The sequence below is a fragment of the Mercenaria mercenaria genome, chromosome 18, assembly GCF_021730395.1.
Source record: "Mercenaria mercenaria strain notata chromosome 18, MADL_Memer_1, whole genome shotgun sequence".
NCBI classification, from domain to species: Eukaryota; Metazoa; Mollusca; class Bivalvia; order Venerida; family Veneridae; genus Mercenaria; species Mercenaria mercenaria.
The window spans coordinates 26,595,650-26,610,935 of NC_069378.1; the positions used below are offsets into that span (position 1 = coordinate 26,595,650).

Consider the following 15,286-nt stretch of genomic DNA (forward strand, 5'->3'; position numbering starts at 1 on the left):
AATTGTCGGTGCCTTATGTATCTAAAAAGTGTTTGACCTACGACTATGCTGTTGTTCAGCATTTGAATGTGTGCACCTATGGTTTTGTTTGAAATTTCACTCAGTATGACCAGAGTTATGACACTTCATTTATAAAAAATATGCATACATGGCATACAGGTTTTTATCACAGGAATCTCAATTGTTTTAATTGACTTCAAAGTCATAAAACAGAAGAGGATTGTTATATGGCATGTGTAGCCAAGCACCTGGTATCCTGTTAGGGATTTCACTCAGCCAAACCAAAGTTACGGCCCTTGATTTAATTAAAAGCACATGTAAAGCGCTTAAAAAAATATGTTGCATATATCTTAAAAACATTTCACCTAAAGTCATGAAACAAAGTAGTGACAGAAATCAGGGGCACCAGTGTCCGATGAACATAATCTACTTTTTAAAAGGTATTATAGAACACTTCAGCTCGAATTATAACGAGAATATCGCGTTATGATCACATTACGCCGGTATTAATAGAACTGCATTGGATACCAGTTACCCATAGAGTGGACTTTAAGATTCTAGTTCACACATACAAAGCATTGCATGACCAATCACCGATCTATGTTAAAGACTTGCTGGAAGTCTATCAGCCAGCTAGAAATTTGAGATCCAAGAACAACTCAAAACAACTAGTTGTTCAAAAAAGCAAAACTGTGAGGTACGGTGATCGTAGTTTTTCATCAGCTGCACCGAAGTTATGGAATGCTCTTCCGGCTACCATTAGAGACGCTAAAAGCTTGGATGCTTTCAAACGATCATTGAAAACACACTTTTTCTTCAAGATCTATTAAAACTCACTTTGCACTCGAAAACAAGCTTTGCAATGGAAATTATGTCCTATTGTTAATTGTTTTTTAAAAATATCTAGGACAATTAAAATGTAAAGTAAAACCTGATTCAGGCTAAATACCTTTTATTGTTGATTTATTCTTTTTTGTGTTTTATTGTATGTCCATATCATTCTGTGATATGTACAGCGCTTTTGAACGTCTATTTTATAGATGAAAAGAGCGCTATAAAAATCTGGTAAATAATAAATAATAATTATACTCTCTTAAAAAGTATGCACTTCAGCTTAATATAATTCACATGCTCTAGGAGAGAATTGCCTGCAAAGAGTCTGCAACACCAGCTACTCAAAGACAAAAATCACATGGAAATAATTAAAATCAAGTTATAAAGGAGTTAAAGCCATCCAAATATACAAAATATCTGAGCTTCCTCTGAAGGTGATTAATGTCCGCAGACGCCACTTTGATAGATGGAAAGCATGCCCTTTGACACTCAATTGTGACCTTGCCCTTGGACCTACTGACTATGTTGTACACTTTGCAAGTCGCCTTGATGAGGTTAAAAGTTGATATAGTGTTATGAAAATCATTACATTGGTTAAGAAGATACTGAGTGGACACACATTTGAACTATCTGAATTTTCAACTGTTATACGACCTTGAACGTTATCGCCTGGGTTGTGCACCCAACGGGTCATTGATGATAAAGTGATGCTAATTCTATTAAAACAAAATGAACATGAACGGAACTGTCGGAAGACAGCAACGCTCGACTTTTCAACAGCCTTGTCAACTGAATGAATATAGAAGTTGAAAAGGGGCAAAATTTTGTAAAAGTGCAAAGTACAGCTATGGAACCTGTGATCATCACAGTAAAGTGTGTGAAGTTTCAATCCATTCCCATTATTGGTTACTGAGATACCAGCATAAATTCAAATACTTAAGCCAATTTTGCAAAGTCGTAAAAGGGGCATTTAGTTTAGTTAGTTTATCATAGTGAATAAATGTGTGAAGTTTCAGTCCAAGCGGTTACCGAGATACCAGTTTTCATACAAAAACCTAACCAAATCCAGACACCGACGAGAACGCCGACTCATGGGTAAATCAAATAGCTATACATTTTCTTCAAATAGTTGAGCTAAACAACGTTTGAAGGAAAAAAGATGAGGTTAACACTTGGTGTTAGTTTTATGAAAATCTTCCTAGAAGTTAAGATATGGAAATGACAAAAAGTTAACAATTTAACCTTTAACATCCAAATGTGACCTTGATCGTAAACTTGGTGGTTCTGCATGAAAATCTTCAAGTGGTCGAGAAAAAACAGTATGTGCTTACACGCAATTAAGCTATTTGAGCCACGCCATGTTGTTGTTGTGTATCTTCACAGCCTAGTGAAGGCCAACCTCCTATGTTGCTTTTCTCATGGTGCAGCTCATTTGATCTTTGCCCTCAGTGTGGCATTGACTCTGGACCTAGTGACCTGGGTTGTGTGCTCTGTATGCCATCTAGAGATTAATAGATGCTCGTTTTTCTTTTTTTTAATTTTACCAGCAATTAAGATATTGAGCGGACATTATGGACAAACAGGTCAATGGACAGACATGCAGCCCCCGTATGCTTTGTATCCTGGGGTATAAAAAGGAAATGCCCGGAAAGCACTTGAATTGCTCAAATCAGCCCGAGCACTCAAGCTGTCCATACTCCAGTTTGTCCACATCAATGGACAGATATGTGGCCCCATATGCTTTCCACCAGGGGGTATAAAAAGAAAATGCCCTGAAAGCACTTGAATTGCTCAAATCAGCCCGGACACTCAAGCTGCCCATACTCCAGTGGTGGTGTTTCTCTGTAGTTCCGAAGTTAATATGCTTACTGGCAGAGAATGAAGCAAAACATCGATATAAAAATGTCTTTATTGATATGGTCTGCACAGTGATGGAGACAATGATAATTATACTGTGCAAAAGGCAAAAAAAAAAAAGAATCATAGCAACTAAATACAGAGGTTGTGTAATTATTTTTCTTCACACAACCTGTAACAGATTCTTATCTTGCATATCTTTTTTTAAACAAATTGAAGATTTTTAAAACACTATTTTTATAAGGTAGTGTAAGAACTTACAAGTCAATTCATAAATGTAGTTTCTGGTGACGTCAGTTATTGTATGCAAATTATCCTTCATCCACTGTTATCAAACATCAGTGAAAATACAATTTACTGTAAACTCTTGTCAGACATGCTGGAAAATATCTGTTAACCAGTAACCTGTTTTTATTTTTTCCTAAATACTAAACGGGTTTCACTGAGCATCTAGTTTATTTGCCACAACAACAATATAAATTTAAAATGAGCAGTATACAAATGACTTATCAAGCTTATTGCTTCTTCGATTTTGATTTTTAAACAAGAATGATGTTAACCTGATATAACATTTGCCATCTAAAAATGCTTAAAAATAATAATAATATTAATTTCATACAGAAACAATGGTATCCAGTACTAAATATTAAGGCTGCTAAACGCAGATTAAAGTAGAGATGGCATTGGTACATATTATTAAGTTGTTTATAATTAAAATCATTCAAAAAGTAAATGTGTTGGGAGTCTGTGACTTCTTTTTTTGCAGATTCTCGCCAAAAAAAGAGAATCAAAAACTACATGTGTGAGAGATGCTCCTTGTTTGAAACACTATTCAAAATGACACTATTTACAAATGATAAAATATACATGATATGTTAGTATATAAAACTGATGTATAAAAATACTACAGTATTTACATTGCGATATGTTAATATTATATATAAACAGTGGAATGTATAAAAAATAGTATATACATGTACATATGAATCAAACATAATGTCGTTGAAAGGTTCTGAAATTTGCTTTCATTCTGCAGACCATCCGAAAAAGTGCAGAATGTTTAGAATGTGGTCTTCACTTATTTGTCTTTTTTTTTCTATAAAAAATACTGCAAAAATTTAGTCTTACTTAATCGTGAATTATTCATAAATATTTTTTGCAAAAATACAATAAATAGATAATAAAACTTATTAAGATTGGTCTGCATGTTTCATGCATAATGTACACTGTAATTTATTTAGAAAACTTAAAACAAGGCCTGGTATCCTCAATGTTCTTTAAAACAATCTGACAAGAATAATGAGGCCATCCACTTAGAACCCGACAAAATGGTAAAATTATAATAAATCGAAAAAAAAATAAAATTCAAGAACCAATGTTTTCTTTCAAACTGAATTTCTTGCTATTTACACTTTTCCCATCTAATCACAACCAAGAAGTTTTGATATGTAAATCTGTTAACAATTATATATAAATATACAGTTTCTGATTAATATACAGATCTTCCTGCTGAGTAATTCCATCTTCGTAGTGGTATATATTTTTATATATTATGACAAAGTTCAAGATTTTCCCATATGTCATTCAATCATTTCATGTTCTACAAGATATTAAATATTATCAATCCTTTTCTCTGCAGAAAATGTTCTGGTTGTCTATATGAAATATCATCACAACTATCCAGAGATTTGTTTCCATTTTATTTACTTCACTTACAAGCTTGTGTATTCTTGCTTTAAAGAGACGTTGCTTTTTCCAGAGCTCACTGTTGATTATCTGAGCCGCAGAATAATCTGAAGTAAGGTGAAGGCTGATACCAGCAGTCCCAGGCTGAACTTTACACCAGATGCTCCTAACTGTAAAACAACACATACACATTCATTAACAGTGATTTATAACTCAATTCATTTTGTTCAACAAAGTAGACCATGGTAATCAGGAAAGTGACTGCAGTCTTATGTCACTGCTATCTTGACCTTTGAACTTTTGATCCCAAAACGATAGTGATTATCAACTGACTACAGACTATCATGACAACTATAGGCCTATGTGTTCTCCATTATTGATAAAAAAACCTTCTTCCATCTCTAGGTCACTGTAACCTTGACCTCTGGCCTACCAACCAGAGATGTCAAGTTTTCAAAATTTTGTATTCATATAATTTATCAAACAACAAATATTAACTAATCACTGATATATCAATAAGCTTCTTTTAAAGAAAATACAGCAGAAAGGAACAGTTAAATCAAAGATTATTTCACAATTACACTTTGAAACAAGAGCTGTCACTGTTATAAGTATTTTTGACAAATGCCCCGAATGGTGCCCAAGAATGCTACAGTTGTTTGCACAGAATATGCCAGTATAGTTTTGGTATGAGTCATTCTGTGACCTTGACCTGAGAGACTCAGGTCAGAAGCACAATATACCTTCTCAATATGGTTGGCATTCGTGTCAAACTATTTTCAAATCCCCTGATAAATGGCAGAAATATGGACCAGACAAGAAACAGACCATCTTAACATTTGACTTCTAAGTGTGACCTTGACCTTAGAGCTAGTGGTCTGTGTCATGCGCATGACACGTTATCTTACTATATGATATAAGGAACATTTAGCCAAGTAATTCTAAAATCCCTTCATCGGTGGCAGAGTTATGGACCGAACAAGGAACAGACCATATTAATCTTTAACCTCTACAATGTGTGACCTTGACCTTAGAGCAAGGGGTCTGGGTTTTGCGCACGGTATATCGTCTCATTTTGGTTAACACTTATTCCATGTTATTTCAAAATCTCTTCACGGATGGTAGAGTTATTAACTGGACACCAAACAGACCCTGTTAACATTTGACCTCTAAATGTGATCTTAACTTTGAAGCTAGGGTTCTGGATCTTGCGCATGACAAGTCCATTCATTGTGGTTAACATTTATGTAAAGTTATTTCAAAATCCCTTTATGGATGGCAGAGTAACAGCCCGGACAAGAATTCACACGGATGCACACAAGCATGGACAGTGCGATTTTAATATGCCAACTTTCGGGGACTTAAAAAAATACTGCTCTTGTAATATTATCTACAAATCTGCTACATGTAAATGCATACACAGAAAATAAATCAAATTTTATCAATACATGTACCCTTTATATTCCAAGGCAATATTTATCTTTTATCCAATGTTGCTACTTTGACTTACTGTAACATAGTTATTAAACACTCTCTGGACTTACCGTAACATAGTAGTTGCACCTATCACCTTGACAACATTCAGTACATTTCCAGTCACGATACCAGTTCCTCATACATTCCAGACCAAGTGTTTTCTGTTCCTGTTCACAACTTGCCCGTACAGCACAGGACTTATCTATAGAATAGATACGTTCACTGCGTGGCGTCCAGTACTTCGGCTCTGAAAGACGAATAAAACATGTCCTCATTTTCCTATTATAACAAGCAATGCCTGTCCTTATGCATTTAGAATAAACTGGACACATGTGTCATTCAAACCTAAGTGACTACTAAATTGGTACATAAAACTGGTCGCAGACCAAAGAGACGTGTGGGAAGACCTATACATTAAAATGTCAGATACGTATGTCACGCAGCAAAAAGAGTTAATAAGAGCACCGCTTGAGGGTGCCATCACTCCCAATGAACAGACATGACCTCCACTAATTACTACCTCGGCATTGAAAAGACATGTCTTCAGCACGCAACCCTGTCATTTAAGAGACAAATCATGGTCTGCACTGTTCACTACTCTGTCAGTAAATTTTCAGCTGACACCTCTTCGAATAGTGAATGGTACTGCCCAAATTGAATGATGGACCAGTCCATTTACGGCATTTTAGAAATTAAGTAGACTAAGGGTAAAGCTATAAAATAATTGAAAATCAAGTAATTATAAACAAATCTTACGTCTCCAGTGTATGAAACTTCTGCAAGTATCTTGATGTTCGCGGCACTGAATTGTTGTCTTTATACATTTATCCCTGTTGTCTGGTTGCTCTCTACACACATAACATTCCAGGGCTGATCCTGTAATCATGCAATATAAACTTAAGGAATTTTTTTCCTTCTTTATAAAGTACAAGTAAAACTAAAAGAACCTTTTCCCAATTTCCCACCAATTTCCCTAAAATAAAAAATTCCCCAAAAGAAAAAGGGAAATAGTTGAAATATTTTCTCAAATACACCCCTATTTCTTTGATAAATGGTATTTTTGTAGGGTTTACAAAAAGAAATTAAAATACTTTAGCGCATGTCATTTTATAAGCGATTGAAACTTGCCAAGCACACAGGAAATTTGCGCATTCTTGAATGAATTTCCATGACCTAAACAGTTAAAAACTTCTCTAATTTAGTTAATATACACCCGTATTTCTTTTATAAGAGGTATTTTTGTAGGGTTTAAACTTTATGACAGAGTCTAATGTTCAACCACGTATAAAAACATTTTTCATGTGCTTTCGCAATGTAATTATTTTTGCTATACATGATTAAATTCTGTCATAAACCATTAAAAAATACCATTAATTACAGAAATTAGAGGTGTATTCCAGATATGGAAATTGTACATTCCAGTGTATTCCAGTTTTTAAGTGGTTCCAGTTAAACATGTGATCTGACCCTATCCATTTCCTAAGAATTTATTATGGCAATTTGAAAAAGACTTTTTGACATCAGTTGTTATAGCATTTTCCCTACTTTTACCAAAGTACTCTGTCAATGCTTTTTTTATGAAAGAAAACTAATTCCTTGCAATTGTTATATGACTTTGCTCTGATAGCGCAAGCTGATACAATTTATTGCTGGCGTTTCTCAATTTTTCAACTCATGGATTTTCATATAATTAACAAAATTTGAAACGTCTTTGAATTTATGAAAATTTATGCATTTGCCTATAGACCAGTTGTTACTGGTATTATTGACTGATGTGTTATGTGTTAACTACAGATTTGTTGAAAACACTGATTTGTGATGATCCCCGACCTGACAGTATAATTATAGGTGTGTTGGAATTTGTACTGTTCTTGTAGAATCTTCTTGAATTCTGGTACTTGTTTTCTACATCAATTAATGTATGTATTTTACACATTTAATGTTAAAATTTCAGTGTTAAATGAGTTTAAACAAATTAGTCATTAATGATGGTTGATTAATTAAGAAATAAGTTATAGCAAAACAGTGCTTTGTCACTATTTATGCATAATGGGCGGTTATACGTCGGGAGTAATAATTTCCTGTGCCCTCGTGAAATTATTTCGGACAACATAAAACCGCCCATCATGTATAAATAGTGATAAAGCACTGTTTTGCTATAAATTATTTCGATTCCAATATGTTCTCATATTGTAAAATTTATAACAAATATGATTTAACTGTTTCTTCGCCCAAGCATGGCGCCAAAAGTAGATCTTTGTTTATACACGCCAGGGCCGGAAATGGTAATATGTCTTGCGGCAGAGTTCAGATCATGCAAAAATTATTGCGAATTATTTAGCAAAGTGATTAACTAACTCAGTATGTGTGTAAATTAATCAACACATTTGTGCAATGTGACATTTCGGTTAAAACATGTTATGTTATTAGGTAAAATATTTCATGAAATTTGAAAGCGCGTTTCTTGATGCATACATGGTGCTTAATATCACATTGATGTGACGTCAACATAATATTGTTGTGATGATTAAAGCATTGTTAGTCATATTAGAATAAATATTAGTGGTAGTCCAACTAATCTGACGTGATCCTAGGACAAGTAGGAAATATTAAGATTATTTTTTATATATAGGCAATATTCCCACCCGCGTCGAACACTCGAAAGACCAAAATAGTTGAAGCAATTTTCATCGCTGTTGACGCTTTACATGCTATAGGTTTAAATGCCGATTATTTCACGAATTGGCCATAAATTCAAATAAGACTTGCAATTGTATCAAAAAGGGTATTCAATTCCTCATTGATTTATGTAAAAATTATGGCAGTGGCTAGAGAACCGGAACTGGAACCGGAATCGGTTCCCTAGACTGCGAAATTATTCGTCCGGAACCGGTTCTCTAAGCAAAATACCGTGCATAGGCTAGGGAACCGGAATTTTATTTCTATGCATAATGCTGCCAAAATCCACTTTGTTACTTGGTAAGTGTCATGCATATTATTATCTTAATTAATTTTATCATGCCCTTGCATTTATCTGCGTTTACTGTCTCCAAAAGTGTACTCGCCGCATATATACCGTGTCTGCCGTATTGGAATGATATAAACTAGTACGAATGAATGCGTGAAAACTACTTTGCAGTTTTTAAATTTTATTAAATTTTGCTTTAAACTTGTACTATGTTTAAATTATTTAAATATAAAATAATATTGGTTTGTCATTACATGTTTATAGATGAACAAATTAATTTAATTGCCCTTAAAACTTCTTATAGTTCAAACATCGTTTTTATCCAATGACAAGCGAGGGATTTTCAAAAAAGTAACCAACTTATTTTCATATTGTTTCATAACTGAAGAATCTGATCCACTTAATCATGAAGTAGTTCAAAATTAATGAGTATTCATTGTTCCGCCTACTATGGATTTTCCACATTCTAGGAGGCGGAGCAATTACCAAAGCAGGGACTGCATACAAGAAATAATGTGTCTATGTAATAAACTGACCCAAATAGATAAATGAGCCGTGCCATGTGAAAACCAACATAGTGGGTTTGTGACCAGCATGGATCCGGACCAGACTGCTCATCCGCACAGTCTGGTCAGGATCCATGCTGTTCGCTAACAGTTTCTCTAATTCCAATAGGCTTTGAAAGCGAACAGCATGGATCCAGTCTGGTCAGGATCCATGCTGGTCGCAAACCCACTATGTTGGTTTTCTCATGGCGCGGCTCAAATATCAAATTATGTGTTTAGTTTCATTTTAATGCAAACTGTACTTTCATAGGTCAAATTTGACCTTTCTGCACCTTTCACTTCCTCTACTGGTCTAAAAAAAAACCAGGGTGCACTTAGATTCTACTTTGTCTTGTTTTATTTATACATGTAGTTGCTTTAATTGTACTGTTAGATCATTTAGAGTTAAACCTGCATATTATATTTCCATTGAATAAGAATATAAAATTGTGTTCCACAAACTACTTGATAAGACTTAGTCGTCTACTATGTATTTACCATATAAACTAAATTAAAATCTTCCAGCTGTTTTGCTAAAGTGGCACTAAAATGACCTTGTATAAAGTTGTAGTAAACATGTACTTCTCCATCATGAGTGACGATAAGACTAGCCAATGAATTCCAAGAGACTGAGGAGGTGTGGTTAAGTTTACTTCAGAGAGAGCTTTTTGTTTCTTTGACCTGTCAGTTAAATGAAATGGGACGTTTAAACTATAAATAGGTTATAGATACACTTATTAAACTTCTAACGCATTAAGTTTTGCCTTCACTACGCTATGCTCCGTTTCGGCAAACTTAATTGCATTAGAAGTTCAATAAATGATCTATAACCTATACATACAGATTCTTTGATCACTTTAAATACTTGTTTGTAACACCTCGGCATTTCACGTTCAAAGATATGTAATCAATACTAATTAACAGAAATTACTTAATTTGTTTTAACTGTTTCTTTTATTGTCTTATACCTTTTAAGTTTAAATTTCAAGTTTATTTCAACTCCAGTGTCGACAATTTTGCATTCATTCGTACTAGTTTATTTTATCATTCCAATATGGCGGACAGTATGCGGCCAACTCGTACACTTCTGGAGACACAGTAAACACAAATAAATAAAAGGGCACAGCTTGCCGAAATGGTAAAAATAATTAGCTTATTAAGATAAGAATATGCACATGATACTTACCAAAAGAAACAAAGTGAATTTCGACAGTTTTATGCATAGAAATAAAATTCCGGTTCCCTAGCCTATGCACGGTACTTTGGCTAGAGAACCGGTTCCGTACGAATAAGTTCGCTGTCTAGGGAACCGATTCCGGTTCTCTAGCCACTGCCAAAAATTATCAAATAATAATCTGAAATTACAAATTTTCTGGTGATTAAGATTTAAACCTTAGATTTTATATGAATGTACTGTATACGATTAACGTTTACCGTGTACACGCCAATATGCTCAAGCGTTAAAACCAATAACTTTACATGACAGTGTACTGTGAATCATCCTCAATTATTTTGGTTCTTCAAAGTTTTGACATTTAGATTGCCAGTCACAAATATAAAATAATCTGAATGTTGAATTATTTTGACTAATCATGCTAATGTTAGTGGTATCAAATCTAGAATTAATATAAACAACATGATACCTATCCAGCCAAAATTTGAACTGTTATGCATTTGTAGCATTTATGATATTGTCTGGCAGACTGTCCCACAGAATGATCTTAAACAACCTTGGCATTTTCAGACACATGGGTTTAATAAACTTTTTACTGCATATGGCCTCTGGTCTGACTACCAGTAAATTCAACCATACTGTGTATGTCGTCAATATTTTCAATGATTTTGAAACTTATATTAAAATCCATATAGTAATGTCAACTATTCCATTTGTGTTACATTTGTAATAAACATGACTGAGTCTGATGCTAAACTAATTGTCTGGGCATCCTTTTCCCGATTAAAATGTCTCCAAGTGATATTGCAAGGTAATGACTACTTTCCTATTTTACAAGAAGAGATGGATATCTGATAGAAAAGCAAAATTAGTATTTGTTTATATTTAGAGAAAAATTTCCGCCATTTTAAAAGTTTACCTGTAAAAAAATACACCTGAGACATTTCGAGGATAATTTAAAACACAACAGGGTCGTGCTTCATTTGAAAATTGTTCTAAACAACTTACCAAATGCAATCAGCCCTAGAAAATAAACTAAAATCTGGAAATAATTCATTTATTTTGTTGTCATTTGATAAAAAAAATATTGCTTCCGCAGGTGAGTAAACAGGAAATTGGTAGTCGGATTAAAACCCGTACAAAGCCGTACGTATCAGCCGGTCAACCACTAATTCGCTTACTCGGTAGAGTGATATTTTAACATTTTCTAGAGCTATGGTGGCATATTACTGCCAAGAGATAGCTAGATAGCTATCACGATAATTTGGAAACTTTCCAGGAAATGTGTGCATTTTTTTTCTGAAAACATTTCAGCAATAAACAATATTTTCTAGATATTTGTATTCATTTCCTGAAAATGTTTTAGCGCAAAATTTCGCTTGGAATTGCCACGAGATGCTCGGTAACTATTTCGATAATATTTTTAACTTTCCAGCAAAGTTGTGCTTTTTTTTCTAAACACATTATTGCAATAAATTATTTTTCTCGATATGCCTTTTATTTACAGGAACTTTTAGGCTATTGCTATTTATAAACTTTTCAGAAAATTTCGAAATATCGAGACACTTTCTGAAAGTTCCGAGAAAGGTAATCTAGCTAATAAATGGCAGTTATGGGCACTTACACGAAAAGTATCGAGAAAATAATGTAAATTATCGCAATAATAGTTCAAGGAAACCTACCACTATTGAGATAAATAAGTATTTTTAGCTCTTTGTTGGAGATAATCTTTTCAGAAAACTTCGCTTTATCAAGATATTTTTTTAAGTATTTGCGATAGCTACCTAGCTATCTCGTGACAGATATATGCCACCATATCTACCATACTGTATTTTCAGAGACTTATATTCCTGTATATCGCGATTATAGAAAAAGAAAACGCAAAAGCTGTAAACAAAAAAGGCGTGTTAACTGGTAAATAAGAAAGCTACATTTCATTAAATACAACAACACAATTTTACCCCTTTCGTTTCTGTCAATGTCTCTTTTTGAGTCTTTCAAATGTCTCTTCCGAGACTAAAAGTTCATTAGTCACATTTTTTGGTAGGTGGATGGATTAGCTTAATGGTTTGCACGCTAGCTTTCCAGTACAGAGGTCCGGGGTTCGATAATTTGAAATGTAATGCCTAGGTTTATAATTTTCTCTTTTGGTATTTCTTTCGGATAATTAAGATTAAAACTGTACATTTCATAGTCAGACAAAACTTGTCAAATCTTCAGTAGTAGATCATTTTCACGAAACCAGATATCTAAAAATCGATAATCTCTAATTTGGCGAGCATTACTGTTTATCGTTTGGGACACAACTGGGAGGAGTTCCTAAATCACGTTACCCCAACACAGAAGAATCGTTCGGAATATGTTCCGTTTCTTTCATGAAAGGTTAATTGATATCATTAAAACTTTAACTGTTATGCTGTGGCAGTTTGAAGCAGTAACGAGCAAATTTTCATGTTAAGATATTTATCTTGCATTCATGAAATGGTTATCTGTTTTCGTGATTTTTTTACTTTTCGTAAAAACCTAAATTATTTTCGTGAAAGTTTTCATGAAACCTGATAATTAAGTGGTGGCAGTTTTATGCCAACATAAGATATCCAGGAAATTATTTCAACACTTCTGAAGAAGGCTTTGGAACTTAGCTACTGACACATGATATGCTGTGAAGAACACATAAGAATTTGTTGTTTCTACTAATTTTTACACTTAAAATTGAAAAGCGTTTATCACGATTTATGAAAGTTTGTATTAACGGTTGTTAGATATGAGTTCCTCCTTGGTCTATTGGTCAAGACGGTGGGAAAGTTTTCACTGCCAAGGAAACACGGATTCAAATTCCGTCTAATCTTCATAATATGACCAAATTTCAATTTTAAAGAAAGATCGCGTTTAGCCAAAATCCGAGTCCAGCTAGTCTGTTTAAAATGTATAGAAGTCGTTAAACAATATCACAGATTATTCGATTTTGTTGAAGATTAAACATGTGATTTAATACTATTTTTATGGGATAGGACATTTCATAAATTTACTGAACATTGCCAAAAGTATCAAGGAGTCGTTAAAAGTTTCTATAAATGTAAAATTTGGTGTTCGGTCATAAATTTATACTTCTGTCAAGAGCTCAACTCTGCAGATAATTCATTTATTTACACTTCTCGGCCAACTGAACAGAATGAGGTTTGGAGTGAATATGAGGCTAGGCGACTACAAATGCGTTTAATTCATTTTTCACTTTTCAATGGCTACTGCCATTGTGTACACTACAGTCTAGATGGAAAGTAGTGACGTCACGCTCTATGTATAGACAAATATTGTTTATTTTTTCTCCTCAAGTTTTAGAACATAGGTCTACAGTAAAGTACATCACCTAGCCATTAGGCAATGGGAAGACAGTTAGCTAGTTGTTACACTGATAACTTTACTGACGTTACTTGGTTCGTTGTCAATATGAATTACAATATGTCTAGAATGTGGACGGCAAAACTTTCAAAAACAGTTTCAGATGCACTTTTCTCAATATGAAGATTCGGGAATATTTCCTTGAAATTTCAAGTAAGAATATTTAGTATCTACAAAGATATAGAGAATCTGTCATTGGTCTTCGGTTAAGATCAGAAAATCCCAACCCGAGGGCGCACCGCTCAAGTCTTAAACGAGGCTGTGTCGAGTTTAAGACTTGAGCAGTACGTGCGCCCGAGGGTTGGGATTTCCGATCTTCACCGAACACCAATGATGGATTCTATTTCTCACTTACCACAATAGAAACAACAAAAACAAGCATGAAAAAAATGAAACTATTTAAAACGCGGGAAATGGACGTCCGTAAGCAGAAGTGACGTCGTGACATTTCAGTGACGCACAATAACAAAGTTCCGCTTTAGTTTTATCGTTTGTAGCGTAACGGTACGTTCTTATCATAAAGTAATGAATTTTGAATCGAGAAATACACTTTAAGGAACGGAGAGAAAAGATAAAGGTACCTGATTTTTAATTATTTTACATAAATAATATGTATATTCAGTGCATGAAGAAGTCCGTCACAGGGGTGTGGGATAACCCATGTGAGATAAGATTTTCCAGCATTTCTAAAAATAGAGATTTTTCTGTCCGATAAGTGAGAAATATATTTCCTTATCGGTACACTTTCATCCCCATTCAGCTGAACGCTTGTGGCATAATCAAAGATATTTTCAAACAATAAATTTTCATACTCTTTCGAAGGCTTCAAGGAAAGCTAGACCTAATACTTCATGTAGACAGTAGTCTTTAAATGTATTCTTAGAAGCATTGATCATTGCAAAATATAAGTTAATTAAACATAAGGTTATTAGATAATTGATGTTGCCATGGCAACGCAGTTCATATGATAAAATTTTTACAAGACATTAAAAGACAATATAAGCCTGACAATGCAATGAATACATAGTTGTATTGTCAGTATCAATACGTGCAATATTTCTTCATTCGTTTGACATTTTAAAGTAGGCCTACATGTATCATTGCTGATGTCACAAGGCCCCTTCTGTTAGCTGGTGGCCCGTATATCCTTGTGGAGTTTGAGAAAAATCTCTGTCGTTCAGATAAACACAGCAAAGCATATGATACAGTATCAAATGCATAAATATGCCCATTTCAGTGTTTGTTCAAAGGCCGTATGTACCACTCATTGACTAACTTCTTATGCGTCGTCCCTAACGTTTCAACGAAGTTATTTGGAATATATCTTGCTGATTCCAAATCGATAAG

General features: G+C 34.1%; 1 protein-coding gene across 1 annotated transcript; it reads right to left on the reverse strand.

The window, feature by feature from the left end:
- Window positions 1-2,725: 2,725 nt before the first annotated feature.
- LOC123538382 (uncharacterized) lies at window positions 2,726-11,705 on the reverse strand. The gene is made up of 4 exons (XM_045322437.2): window positions 11,549-11,705; window positions 6,610-6,729; window positions 5,922-6,100; window positions 2,726-4,547 (listed from the first exon to the last, which is right to left on the reverse strand). Exons 1-4 carry the CDS (start codon window positions 11,595-11,597, stop codon window positions 4,464-4,466), a joined length of 432 nt encoding a protein of 143 aa, XP_045178372.1. The 5' UTR covers window positions 11,598-11,705; the 3' UTR covers window positions 2,726-4,463.
- Window positions 11,706-15,286: the final 3,581 nt, after the last annotated feature.